The sequence below is a fragment of the Trachemys scripta genome, chromosome 5, assembly GCF_013100865.1.
Source record: "Trachemys scripta elegans isolate TJP31775 chromosome 5, CAS_Tse_1.0, whole genome shotgun sequence".
In the NCBI taxonomy this organism is placed as follows: Eukaryota; Metazoa; Chordata; order Testudines; family Emydidae; genus Trachemys; species Trachemys scripta.
Genome location: NC_048302.1, coordinates 137,131,074 through 137,142,918, shown reverse-complemented (window position 1 = coordinate 137,142,918; position 11,845 = coordinate 137,131,074). Strand labels below are relative to the sequence as shown.

Sequence of the window (11,845 nt, the reverse complement as noted above, 5' to 3'; positions counted from 1 at the left end):
CCCGGCCCCCCCCCCCCCCCCCCGGGCCCCGCTCCTGGCCCCCATTCCCCCCCTGGACCTGGCTCCCAACCCCCATCCCCCTGGGCCTGGGGGGGATGGGGGCGGGGAGCGGGGCCCAGGGGGGGTCTCACAGGACAGGAAAGGACCTCGAGAGGTCTCTAGTCCAGTTCCCTGCACCAAGTATTATCCAGACCATCCATGACAGGGGTTTGTCTAACCTGCTCTTAAAAATTCCAATGATTAAGATTTGACAACCTTCCTGAGCAATTTATTCCAGTGCTTAACCACCCTGACAGGAAGTTTTTCCTACTGTCCAACCTAAACTGCCCTTGCTGCAATTCAAGCCCATTGCTTCTTGTCTGATCTTCGGAGGTTAAGAAGAACAATTATTTTCCTTCCTCCTGGTAAGGATTGTGAGAAAAAAATGCAGAAAGGATCTAATAGGAAGAGAAACACAGGGGGAGGGGGAGGAGAACCTTATCTAGAGGAGTACTTGTAGCACTTTAGAGACTAACAAATTGATTTGGGCATAAGCTTTTGTGGGCTAAAACCCACTTCATCGGATGCATGCGGTGGAAATTACAGTAGGAAGATATATATACACAGAGAACATGAGAAAATGGGTGTTGCAATACCAACTCTAACAAGACTAATCAGTTAAAGTGGTCAGTTATCAGCAGGAGAGGAAAAAACCTTATATCTAGAGGTGCAGATCAAAGGTTTGCTTAAGTACATTTGGGAGGAGAAAGGGGACACATGAGCTCCTGTCACTGAGCAAGACAAAGGAAAGCACTTTTGCTTTATGAAAAAGGGGTCTGGTTGAAAATGTTGGAGAGAACTTCGGGTGAGAGGAAACTTGTTTAGACATGAGAAAATACAACTCAATACATCTGCCCAAAGAAATCTGTTAGTCTTTAAGGTGTCACCGGACTCCTCGTTCTTTTTGCCGATACAGACTAACAGGACTACCACTCCGAAACTTGTTAGACATGAGAGTAACTTGTTAGTTAGGCGTCAAGTATCAGAATGGTAGCGGGGTTAGTCTGTATCCACAAAAACTACGAGGAGTCCGGTGGCACCTTAAAGACTAACAGATTTCTTTGGGCAGATGTATTGAGTTGTTTGTTAGGTTTAGGCTTTGGAAACTAGGTTATGATTTTATTTACATTTTACCATTTGTTTCCACTATTCTTACTCACTGTCACTGCCAACAAATATGTGTGAACAAAGGACAAAGACACTGTGTGTGTTGCTGTCACTAGAATCTCTGTTCTTTGATAATAAACTTCTTGTTTTCACTCTAGAACTAGTTCAGTGCCATGGTGTTAAGCAAAGTGCTGGTCCTAAGCTAAATTTTACAAGCTGGTGGGCACGGTCCCTTTGGGAACAGCAGGCCTGGTAGTTCTGGGAGTGTCCAGTGGAGAAGGGGGCTGGATGCAGCAGAGAACGCTCCCTGACTGCCTGTTGCTATCTGTAGAGAGAGGGAGGCCTGGAAGGCAGTTCTTGTGGTGCCAGAGGCTGGTGGTTTCAGGGAGCAGCAGACACAAATGAGACTGCTTCACACTAAGGGCAGGTGGTGGTGAGGTACTTGGTACCCCTGGGGAGCATCACAAGCACCCAAACCCCATAAACACCCCCAGTCTCTTCTCCAGCTCTAGGGAACACTGATTGCACATGGGCCTCCCAGCCCCTGGCCTAGGGAGCACCCAACCTCCAGGGGCCCCTAACCCCTGCTCAAGGCCTAGTGAACCCCTAGCCTTGATGTGCATTAACCCTCCCCATCCCCATTCCAGGCTTAGGGATTACTCATGGGTCCCAAGCCCCACACCAGGCTGAGGGTAGCCCCCAGTCCCCATAGACACTCGCCCCAGAGAGCACCAGACCTAGTTGGGCACTGACTTCCTACATTAGCCCCAAGTGGCCCCCGGCCACCACACCAGCCTCTGGGATCACCTCCCAGCACCAAGGATCCCTCCTCCAACCAACCACCCACCCATGGATACACTGGCCCCAGGGAACACCCAGCCCTCACTTCCCACACCAGCCCCTGCAGGATCCAGCCCACACCTGCAAGGGTGGCATTTTATATCCACTTTCTCCTGTTGTAAATGACAAGCCAAGGTGCAGGAGCTCTGATAAGTTTATGGTCTACGGCTCAGCTCCTGCAACCCTGTATGAGCATGCTTAATTTTACATACATGAGTAGTGTAAAGTTAACTGTGTGCACGAGTATTGGCAGGATTGGGGGCTAGTGAGTGACATGCTCTGAAGTCTGAAGCAGAATGGTAGAGGTCTCTTACACATAATATTATGCTGCAAGGTGTTAATGATCACCATCAAGCTGATGGGCATTTTAGACACCTCTCCTTCTAGCTAAATGGAAGATACAAATAAGCTCCTTTATGTAGTGATCACTGTAAACAATAGGAAGTCACCGCCCAAGGCACTGGGGCCCATTGCAAGACCTGAGCAAGGAGCCAGGAGAAGCCAATCAGGAAACGCAGAGAAAGCTAGAAGACTGAAAGAAAAGCAGTGATGAGTGTTGCTATGAGAGGGAACTGAGACAGAGCTCTGGGACACAGGACTGGCTGGGAAAGGCAGGCTTGGAAATTGTGAGCTAGGGAACTGCCTGCGGTTGGTTGTTCCTACTGTATTCAGGAAACCACGACTTTGGGTACATGCTGTGTAACCAAACAGGCTTGCACCAAAGGACTACCTGATTTGTACCAATTTCTCACCCTAACACAAACAACCCGATAAGGCTGCCAATATTTGGCTAACTGCTCAGGTCAAGGGCAACACTATTTTAACCTCCTGTAATGTAACTGGACATCCTTATTCTCCACATATATGCCCCAAATCCTGTTTTGAACCTTACTGAACTCTTGACCTTAATTATATCTTGTGGTAAGGAGTTCCACTGGCTAATTGTGTATTATGTAAAAGAAGTGGTTATCTATTTACCTTATCTGGTCAGAGGAGAGATTGAATTGAATATCCCCCAACACAAAAGTGCTGCTTAATTATAATATACCCTTCATCTTTCTTTTAAAAAAATACCCAGGAAATGAAGGGTAAAGGACTAGCATGAACATAATGTTAAGGTCAGTCTAAGTGCTCAAAAATCAGGCAACGCCAGCAATGGAGGTCGCTCCAGAAGCACCCTTTGGCTTCAGTGAACCTGGAGAAGGCGGTATTTCCCAGGGTGCTTTTTTCCTTTAACTAGAAATGTTGGTATTTTATTTACCTGCCCTTCCCTAGTTCAGCCCCTGCACGTCCCAGGAGGTGCTCCGCAGCTCCGAGAGTCAGTTCCCAGGGGCTTGTGGGCAGCGTGCAATTGGTGCTTGCAAAACTCAAAGCACCAGGGAAGTGCTAAGTAATCATAGTTAGTTATTAATACTTAACTTTCTGTGTGCCTACAAAAACGTGACAATGATTAGGCTGTTGGTGTGCTGAGAGCCCTGTCCATCTTGCTGACCTGGTTCATTTCATTGTTTCTGCGTGCTCCTCAGTCTGTCTGTCTCCTGTTGTCTCTTGTCCTACACTTAGATTGCCAGCTCAACCCTCTTTTAGTTCTGTGTTTGTACAGCACCTAGCACAGCAGAATCCTGCTCCTCAAGCAACAGCCACTGAAAGGACAGTTCCTGGCACTCAGCTTTCTCCAAAGCCTAGTAGTTTAATTAGAGCCAACACAGACTCCACCCCCCAGAGAGCATTGTTTGAACTTGGAGCTGATTACAGTAACTCCGCACTTAATGTCCTCTCACTTAATGTGGTTTCGCTGTTACGCCCCTGCTCAATTACAGAACATGCTCCATTTAAAGTTGTGCAATGCTTCGCTATAACGTCCTTTGCCTGCTTTGTCCACTGCTGGCAGCCCCCCATCAGCTCCCCTATGCCCCCCCACACACACAGCACCTCCCGCCCGCTGGCAGACCCCGTGGATCAGCGCCTTCCCTTCCTCCTCCTGCCCCTGGCAATCAGCTGGAGGCCGGAGGGAGGGGGGAGGAGCGAGGACTCGGTGCGCAGGCTCCCCCTCCCTCCCCTGCCTCCTGAACACCGCAAGCCAGCGGATTGCTGCAGGCGGGGGGAGGAGTGAGGACACGGCGTGCAGAGTAAAGGGGGAGGAGGGGGGAAGAAGAGGCAGGTTAAGGGCGGGGGCTTGGGGGAAGGGGTGGAGTGGGCGGGCCGAGGGTTGAGCCCCCCGCCCCTGGTGCTTGCAGAGTAGGGGAAGCTGCTGCTGCGCAACATGTTTCTCCCATAGGCGCCGACTCCGTGGGTGCTCCGGGGCTGGTGCACCAGCAGCTCTCCGCCCCCCCGCCCAGCTCACCTCCGCTCCGCCTCCTCCCCTGAGCGCGCTGTGTGCCCACTTTTTCCCCCTAGCTCCCAGCACTTGCGCCACAAAACAGCTGTTTCATGCAGCTGGGAGGAGGGGGAACACGGCGCGTTCGGGGAAGAGGCGCGGCTGGGGCGGGGATTTGGAGAAGGGGTCCAATAGGGGCGGGGAAAGGGTGGAGTTGGGGCAGGGCCAGAGGCATGGGGGTGCGAGCACCCACCGGCGCTGGGGAAAGTTGGCGCCCATGGTAGCCTACAGCACCTTCCGCCTCCTTGTCTCTAGTGCCAGTGGGCTGTGCCTGTGTGGGGTAAGGCAGGGGCACCTCCCAACTAGAGTACTGTTCTGTATGGCAAAAAAAAATTTCCCTGGAACCTAACCCCCCCTTTACATTCATTCTTATGGGGAAATTGGATTCGCTTCACATCGTTTCACTTAAAGTTGCATTTCTCAGGAACAGAACTACAACGTTAAGTGAGGAGTTACTGTATTATTATAAGTGTTTTATTCTTATAAGTTTCCTGATTGCTACCAGTATGCCGGGTGATGGCCAATACCAAGAGAAAACCATGTGCTCTGTCCCAAGGGGCTGCTTAGACACTCCACTCCAGACATATGATATACAGGAGACATCTTGCTGCCTCTCTATGGAGCGGGTATGGTTTACTGGCCTGATGGGAAGATGTATCCTTTATTCTGATCAGAGGGAAGGAGCTTTCATACCCTCCTCTCTGCCCCTTGGGGAAATCGTTTAATCTTTTATGCCCCATAAAAGCAAAAACATTCAGTTAAATTAGGGGTTAAAGAAAGAGATCATGGAAAGTGCCCCCATGGGATGGCAGCTGACACATACTCAGAAAAGGGCCGGTCCTTCAGTAGGGGCACGCAGTGCACCAACCTCATTACTGTCAGGCAGTTGTATGCTAAACAAGAGGACCTATTTCCTGCCTGGCCATCCTGTACACTGTACTAACGGGGTAAACGTTTGCCAGGTGAAAATCTCCACTCGCACCCAGGGGAGATGGGGGATATCTGCTTTGCAGAGACACAAACTCCAACAGAAGGTGAAAGGCTGGGGCTGTGAGGCAGTCAGACCTACAGCTTTGGTGAGCCGACGTGGGTAACCCTTGTGTCCCTCCTGATGTGTCTAATAGGAGTGAAATGGAGTTATGCCCCTCAGGGCAATTTGGTGCCTTCTGTATTATGCTAATTGATGATGCGTTGCACTGATTGAGTTGTAGATCTCAAAGGCCTTCCCAAAGTCATGATCGATTGCAGACAGGGTAAGTGAACTAAAGTATGTTGAGACCGCTACCTTTCATGCTGACTGTCACTGACTCGTTTCCTTGTGCTCCTCCATCGGTTGGTCAGTCTGTCTCTAGCCGTTGTCTCTTGTCTTACATTTAGATTGTTAGCTCTTGGAGGCAGGGGCTGTCTTTTTGTTCTGGTTTGTCCAGCACCTGCTGCATCTGGAGCCTGGGCCGTGACTAGGACTTCTAGGAGCTCTGGTAATATAAATAATAATAAATGTCGCCTAGCAAGTCAGAGGCACAGTTGAGAATAGAAGCCACGAGTCCTGGCTTCCAGCGCTGTGCTCTGTCCACTAGAATTGCTCTCTGTGAGTTAGCAGCTGCCAGAGATAGGGGTGAACATAGAGATGGATATCTCCCCATTGTAGCTTCTTAAAATGTGGACCCCAGAATTGGACGCAGTATTCCAGTCTGTCTCCCCAGTGCCACAAGCCAAGGACATATCACTTCCCTGCTCCTACTACCCTGTTTATACAGGTCAGGATTTTGGCCACAGTATTGCACGGAGATCAACAGGACTGGGGGAGGTACCATGATTCCTTCCCCCGGAGTCACTGTCCAGGAAAGGTACCTCACTGAGTTTCCCCCACTTCACTCCCTCTTGCTGGCTCTTCCATGGGGATACTGTGAAACTCCCAACGCTGACGCAAGAGTGTGAGTACCACCCTCAGGACGGACTGTTAAAACCCAGGGCACAACCCGCAAACTGGCTGTGAGTTCTACATTTAGATTTCACCAACCAAGTGCAAACTCCTTAGGCATTAACACAGAGTCACAGACAGTCAACGTGCCACCCAAGTCAGCAGACCTCTGTAATAGATGGCCCCTTACACCAAGAATCAAACAATGTTCGGGTTACTCTTAATCCCAACGGACCAGTCACTTACCCCAGGTTACCTGTGCTTTAGATCTCACCAAAGGTAATGCGTGTAGCCAATTGTATAGTAAATGATAAGATCTATTAAATAGGAAAAGGAAATTAGAGATTTACAAGGTTTAAGCAAGGAAACAGACATATGAATGAGTTATAGTCTTAGGTTTCAAAAGGTAAGAAAGGTTTCTATAATCAGCAAGCTCTTAGTTATCCTTTACGGCTAACTCAGGCTAAGCAGCTGGGGATCTCTTGCTTATGCCTAGAAGTAGCTTGCCCCCCAGAGTCCAAGCAGCGTAGTTCCTAGTTCTTTTGGTTTGGGGCTTTGTCTGCCTCCTGTCATGTGCACTGAGCTGCAAACCCAGCCACTGGGAGGAGTCCACTTGCAGGACTCACCTTCACAAGGAAGAGAGCAGAACACCAATACAAGTCTTTACTCCCTTTTTTTGATGGTTTCTCAATCCAGACGTGGGGAGTTTCCATTTGTAAGATCCAGCCAGAACCCGCCTGGTATCAATGGGTCTCCTCTTTCGGGAGGGGTGTAGACGAGCAGCTCTTCCAGGGCTGGCTCTAGGTTTTTTGTTGCCCCAAGCAAAAAAAATTTTGGCTGCCCGCCCCAGCCCTGGGCTCTCATCCTCTCCCCCCCCCCCCCCCCCCCCCCCCCCCCGCCACCCCAGCCCTGGGCTCTTCCCCGCCCCCCAACACCCCCTGCTGCCCCAGCCCTGGGTTCTCTCTTCCCCCTGCTGCCTCAGTGCTGGGCTCTCCACCCCACCCCACCTGCACCCCCTGCCGCCCCAGCCCTGGGCTCCCCCCCACTAGTGCTGACTCCACCCGCTCCCCCCTCGCCTCCAGCTGGTCTGGCACTGGCAGGGTCAGGGTAAGCAGCTGGGCTCCCGGGCCGCGCCTCAGCCCAGGGTCCCTCCAGCCAGGGCTCCCGCCTCCAGGACCGGTTATCAATATTAACCAACTAATGAGCCAGACAGATTCCAGCCATGTATCCGTCAGTGTCCAGTTAAGCCATGGGGATCTTGGCATGAGCTGGCACCTGGCCTGCCAGCGTCACAGATACTATCTCAAATTTAGCTCCAAATATGGAAAGTATCTGTCTGGTGTCTACATACACACCCCTCTGTGTACGTAGTGCAGTGTTTCTCAACCTTTTTGATACCAGGGACTGGTTTGCTGCCTTCCTAAACTGTGTCGGGGAGATCTCAGGGACCAGTGCCGGTCCACGGACCGGTCGTTGAGAAACACTGATCTAGAGCAGCTACTTTGATGACGATCAGATCAATTATGCATTTTCTTCCCCTAGTTATTCAGGGGGCTGTCAGTCAGTCTTGCTCATGAGCAGGGCTGGTGCAAGGAAGTTTCGTGCCCTAGGCAAAACTTCCACCTTGCGCCCCCCCCCAGCCCCGCGGCAGCTCCCCACCCCCCTCCCCCCACGGCAGCTGCCCCCCCGGGGAGCCGTGCGGCAGCTCCCCACCCCAGCTCACCTCTGCTCCGCCCCCTCCCTGAGCACACCGTCCCCGCTCTAATTCTCCTCCCCTCCCAGGCTTGCGGTGCCAAACAGCTGATTGGCGCTGCAAGCCTGGGAGGCGGGAGAAGTGGAGCAGCAACGGCACACTCGGGGAGGGGGCGTAGGAACGCTGTAAAAAAAAATTGGCACCGCTTTTTGGCGCCCCCAAATCTTGGCGCCCTAGGCAACCGCCTAGTTTGCCTTAATGGTGGCAGGAGTGCTGGTCATAGGTCACAGAGCCAGGGGGCCACCAGGCCATGGTCCAACCACTTTTAATGGGGGCCACTCACTCAGATTTGGCCCAATTGCCCCTTCCTGTCATGATGGAACGGCGGTTGGGCCAAACCTGAGCGGCCGCATGTGTCAGACCTGGGAGCGCGCTGCAGACAGTGCCCGGGTCCTGCTCTGTGTGCCACCTGCCACTCCTCTCAGTGCCAAGGACCAGCCAGGAAGTGGGACAGACCTGTCACTGGAGGGTGAGGGGCTCCCCAGCAGGGAGGGTGAAGTAAGGAGCAGAGTGAGGGCTCCTGGGAGGGGATGTGGGGGGCTCCCTCAAGGCCTGAGGCTCCAGGGAGGGGGGGGTGTAGGGGCTCATGGGCCGGGGTGGTCATTCTCCTGGTGCGGGGAGCGCTTGAGAGGGGACGAGGAGGGTCAGATGGGGGGTGGCAGCACTATGCCCTGGTTACACTGCTTCCCCAGTCTTGTTCTAACCTCTCTCTTCCAGGGCTCCCGTAGAAAACCAACGCCACGCGGAGGAGTCTAGGAACAGAAACCTCCAACAGGGGTCAGGACGTCCCATCTCCCTGCAGCTGTTGTCCCCTGGGGGAGGAAAGCTGCAGTGGCGTGTTAAGCAAAACTGGCTCCGAGGCGGCAATGCAGTGGAGGGGCAGTAATTTATGGACATTCCTGCACTTTGCGTGGGAGTCTTTCCAGCAACATGCAGCCAAGGGATCTTTGAGGAGTTTGTCGTTCACCCAGCACCCTAACCAGAGCCACGGGCTGCATTGTGGGATGGCAGGGTTGTCACTATGCTGCAAACAGATGCTGTGAATTGCACGGGGGATCCATCCAGTGTATCCGTCATCTCTGTAACTGTTCATATTGCACCCATTGGGCGCTGGAACAAAGACCAAGCGGCAAAAAGCTCTCCTGTTCTAAAGGAGACTCCCCGTTACCTGTTTGCAGTACAGTACATGGGCTCTGACGCTGAAGAAGGTCATGGACCAAGCAGGATGCAAACAGGCTGCACTGAGAGATTAGCTAGGGACAGGTGCAGGGACACTGGGGGTAGGAGACAGCCAGCGAGGAGAGGATCAGCTCCTTTGCTTCTCTGGGGAGGGCAAGTTCTTGGCTCAAGGCAGCTTAAAAAAATAAAACCTTATCTGAGCATGATCACCTGTCACACCCTGAATCAGCCTTTCCCAGGGAGCCCAGAGCCCCTCTCTGGGCAGCCAGCCTGACCGGATTGACAGGCAGCTGCTCCTGGGCGGCTTAAGAGGACCCTGAAGCAAGACTCTCGGAGAACAGAGAGCCCCTTGTCCGGAGGAGCTGCAGGGAAGGGCTGCCGAGCTGAAACGTCCCTTGCCTGCCAAGGCGGGGGACGAAAGGAAGGGTGCTCTACTGGGGAAGCAGCCTCGTGTTTCCAGCTTGTGGGATCAGAGATTGAGACTGGGCACTGCCAAGGGCAGCCGGGCTGCTTGGACTCCAGGTGCTACAGCCCAGAGAGGGAGAGGAGCCACGTCTGTAAAGTCTCCTGGCCGGTCAGGGCTACAGGGATCCCTCCAGAGTCCTTCCCTTCGCCCGAGGCAGAGGACATTTCCGGAGGGGGGTCCCCATTGGACACGTCCGTCTCCAATCCCCCGAGGGAGCGAGCCAGTGGTGGCTTTCAGATTCTTTGCTGTCACTGATGGATTGATGTTTGGGGGCTGCCGGAGGGCAAAGGGGAATTAACGGGGGGGCTGTCCCCTCAGCTGATCGCCAGGGAGCGCCCTGGGGATGCGCCGGGCGACCCACTAGAGCCACCTCTCGGCTGGGAAAATGCAGCCCGGGGACAGAGCGGTGGCCAGCCAGGGAGTCGTCAGCAAAGACAAGAGGGCAAAGGGCGTGGAGCTCCCCACCCAGCTGCCCTTGGACCCTCTCAGACGGTAAGTGCTGCTCCCTCCTGCCCGGGAGAGGAGCTGATCCCCCCCCCACGCAGGGAAAAGGGGCCCACTGAGAGCCCCAAAACCAGTAACGGGCGGGGACCCTGTCTCTGCAGCTACTCCTCTATTTCCTATAGCACCCACTGCTGCAGTATCTACCCACCTGAATCTGTTCCTCCCCAGGGCACCTTCTTCTCTGTGTGCTGGAGCAAAGGGCTGGTTATCTCTGGACATCAGCCCTCAGCCCAGCCCCATGGCCCCAAGCTCAGAGACCATCCTGGGGACCCATCTCTGTCCCCCAAGGGCTGGGGCGGGGGGTACAGCCTTTGAGCCAAACCATCCGCACTGGGGTTTGGTCAGGAAGTGCCAGTGGGTGCCACTCACAGGAGACTCCTCCGGTTGTGAGGGGCAGGAGCTCGGCAGCCAAGGGGACAGGCAGTGGCTTTTCCCGCCGAAGCTGTGCACGCCCCGAGATCAGCCCCACAGAGGGCCAGGGTGTTATGTAGAGGAGTGGTGGCTCCGCGCTGTTCCCGGCTCCCTTCCCACTCAGCTGTGATGCACTCCTAGGAAATCCCTGCTGCCAGCCGCTCAGCGATGGAGGATCAGCCCCTTGGGGACTCCCCAGGGGCTTGGAGGAGGAGGATGCTGGGAAGAGCAGCCCACTGCCCACAGCTATACTGCTCCAGACACCTGGAAGTGGCTGCCCTGCAGGGAGCCCAGGTTCAAATCACACCCCCCCACACACTCACACCCCGTGGCCAATTGCTGCAGAATCACTCCCCTTCCCCACCCTGGGCCAGTTTCCCCAAGCCTCTGCGTCACCCCCACCCCAGCCATGGGGGGCACCAGCTGGGCAGTGCCCGCAGCGCCAGAGGGTTAGCAGGGGACACAAGCAGCCACTCAGTGCTCTTGTTTCTGGGTAGGTCACAGTCCCCTGCAATGCTGTCATGGGGCCGAGGGTCTTGGAAGCTAACTAGCTGCCATTCATTCCTCCCCCCACCCCCGGGCACTCAGAAACACGCCAGCCTCCTCTGGGGACAGAACTGGGGACCTGCCGCACCCCACTGCTGAACTGTACCCCTCAGCTAAAGGAGCACCTCAATTGGCTTCCCTCGAGGGCTGCATGAGAGCCCATGGCCACGCACATCAATCAAGCTGGGGAACCCCTGGCTGTGTGAACAGCTGGGACTTCCCTCCTGAGCCGGCTAGTGCTAGGGGGACCCACAGCCTCAGCTGTGCCAGGGGGCCCCCTAGGGGAAGACTGAGGTACAGAGGAGATGTTATATGTGGGGTAAATCAAGCTCTTCCCCTTGGGGAGAGTCACATGAACCCTTCCACCTCTTTGTGGGGCTCGTGGGACAAGATGAACAGCAGTGGAACCTCTTTACCAAACCCCACTTACCTCTGGGAGGGGTTATACCGAGGAAAGTGCTTGTGTCCTGTGATCCCCTTGTCTGCCCAGTGGACTCAGGCTGGCTGGCACCCTAATCAGGGATAGCCACAGGTATCCAGGCCCCCATAAAGATTGGGGTCTTCCCATAATCCTCGGTCACACTGTGCACCTGTCTAGGGGGAGCTGAGCGAAGGATTTTGAGGAGATTTTTTATGATGATTTAAGATGGCCCTTTTTACCCAAACTGACTCTTTTAACTGTGATTTTTATTTTCAACCCCC

At 54.0% G+C, this 11,845-nt stretch overlaps 1 protein-coding gene across 4 annotated transcripts in view; it reads left to right on the top strand.

Annotated features, from left to right (window-relative positions):
- Positions 1-10,052: 10,052 nt before the first annotated feature.
- The window catches only part of ZNF638 (zinc finger protein 638), a 95,147-nt gene continuing 93,354 nt past the window's right edge, over positions 10,053-11,845 (top strand). For all 4 annotated transcript variants that reach the window (XM_034771933.1, XM_034771934.1, XM_034771932.1 and 1 more), the window contains exon 1: positions 10,053-10,174. In XM_034771933.1, coding sequence (XP_034627824.1) covers positions 10,068-10,174 — 107 coding nt within the window. In that variant the 5' untranslated portion in view covers positions 10,053-10,067. The remainder of the gene's footprint in view (positions 10,175-11,845) is intronic.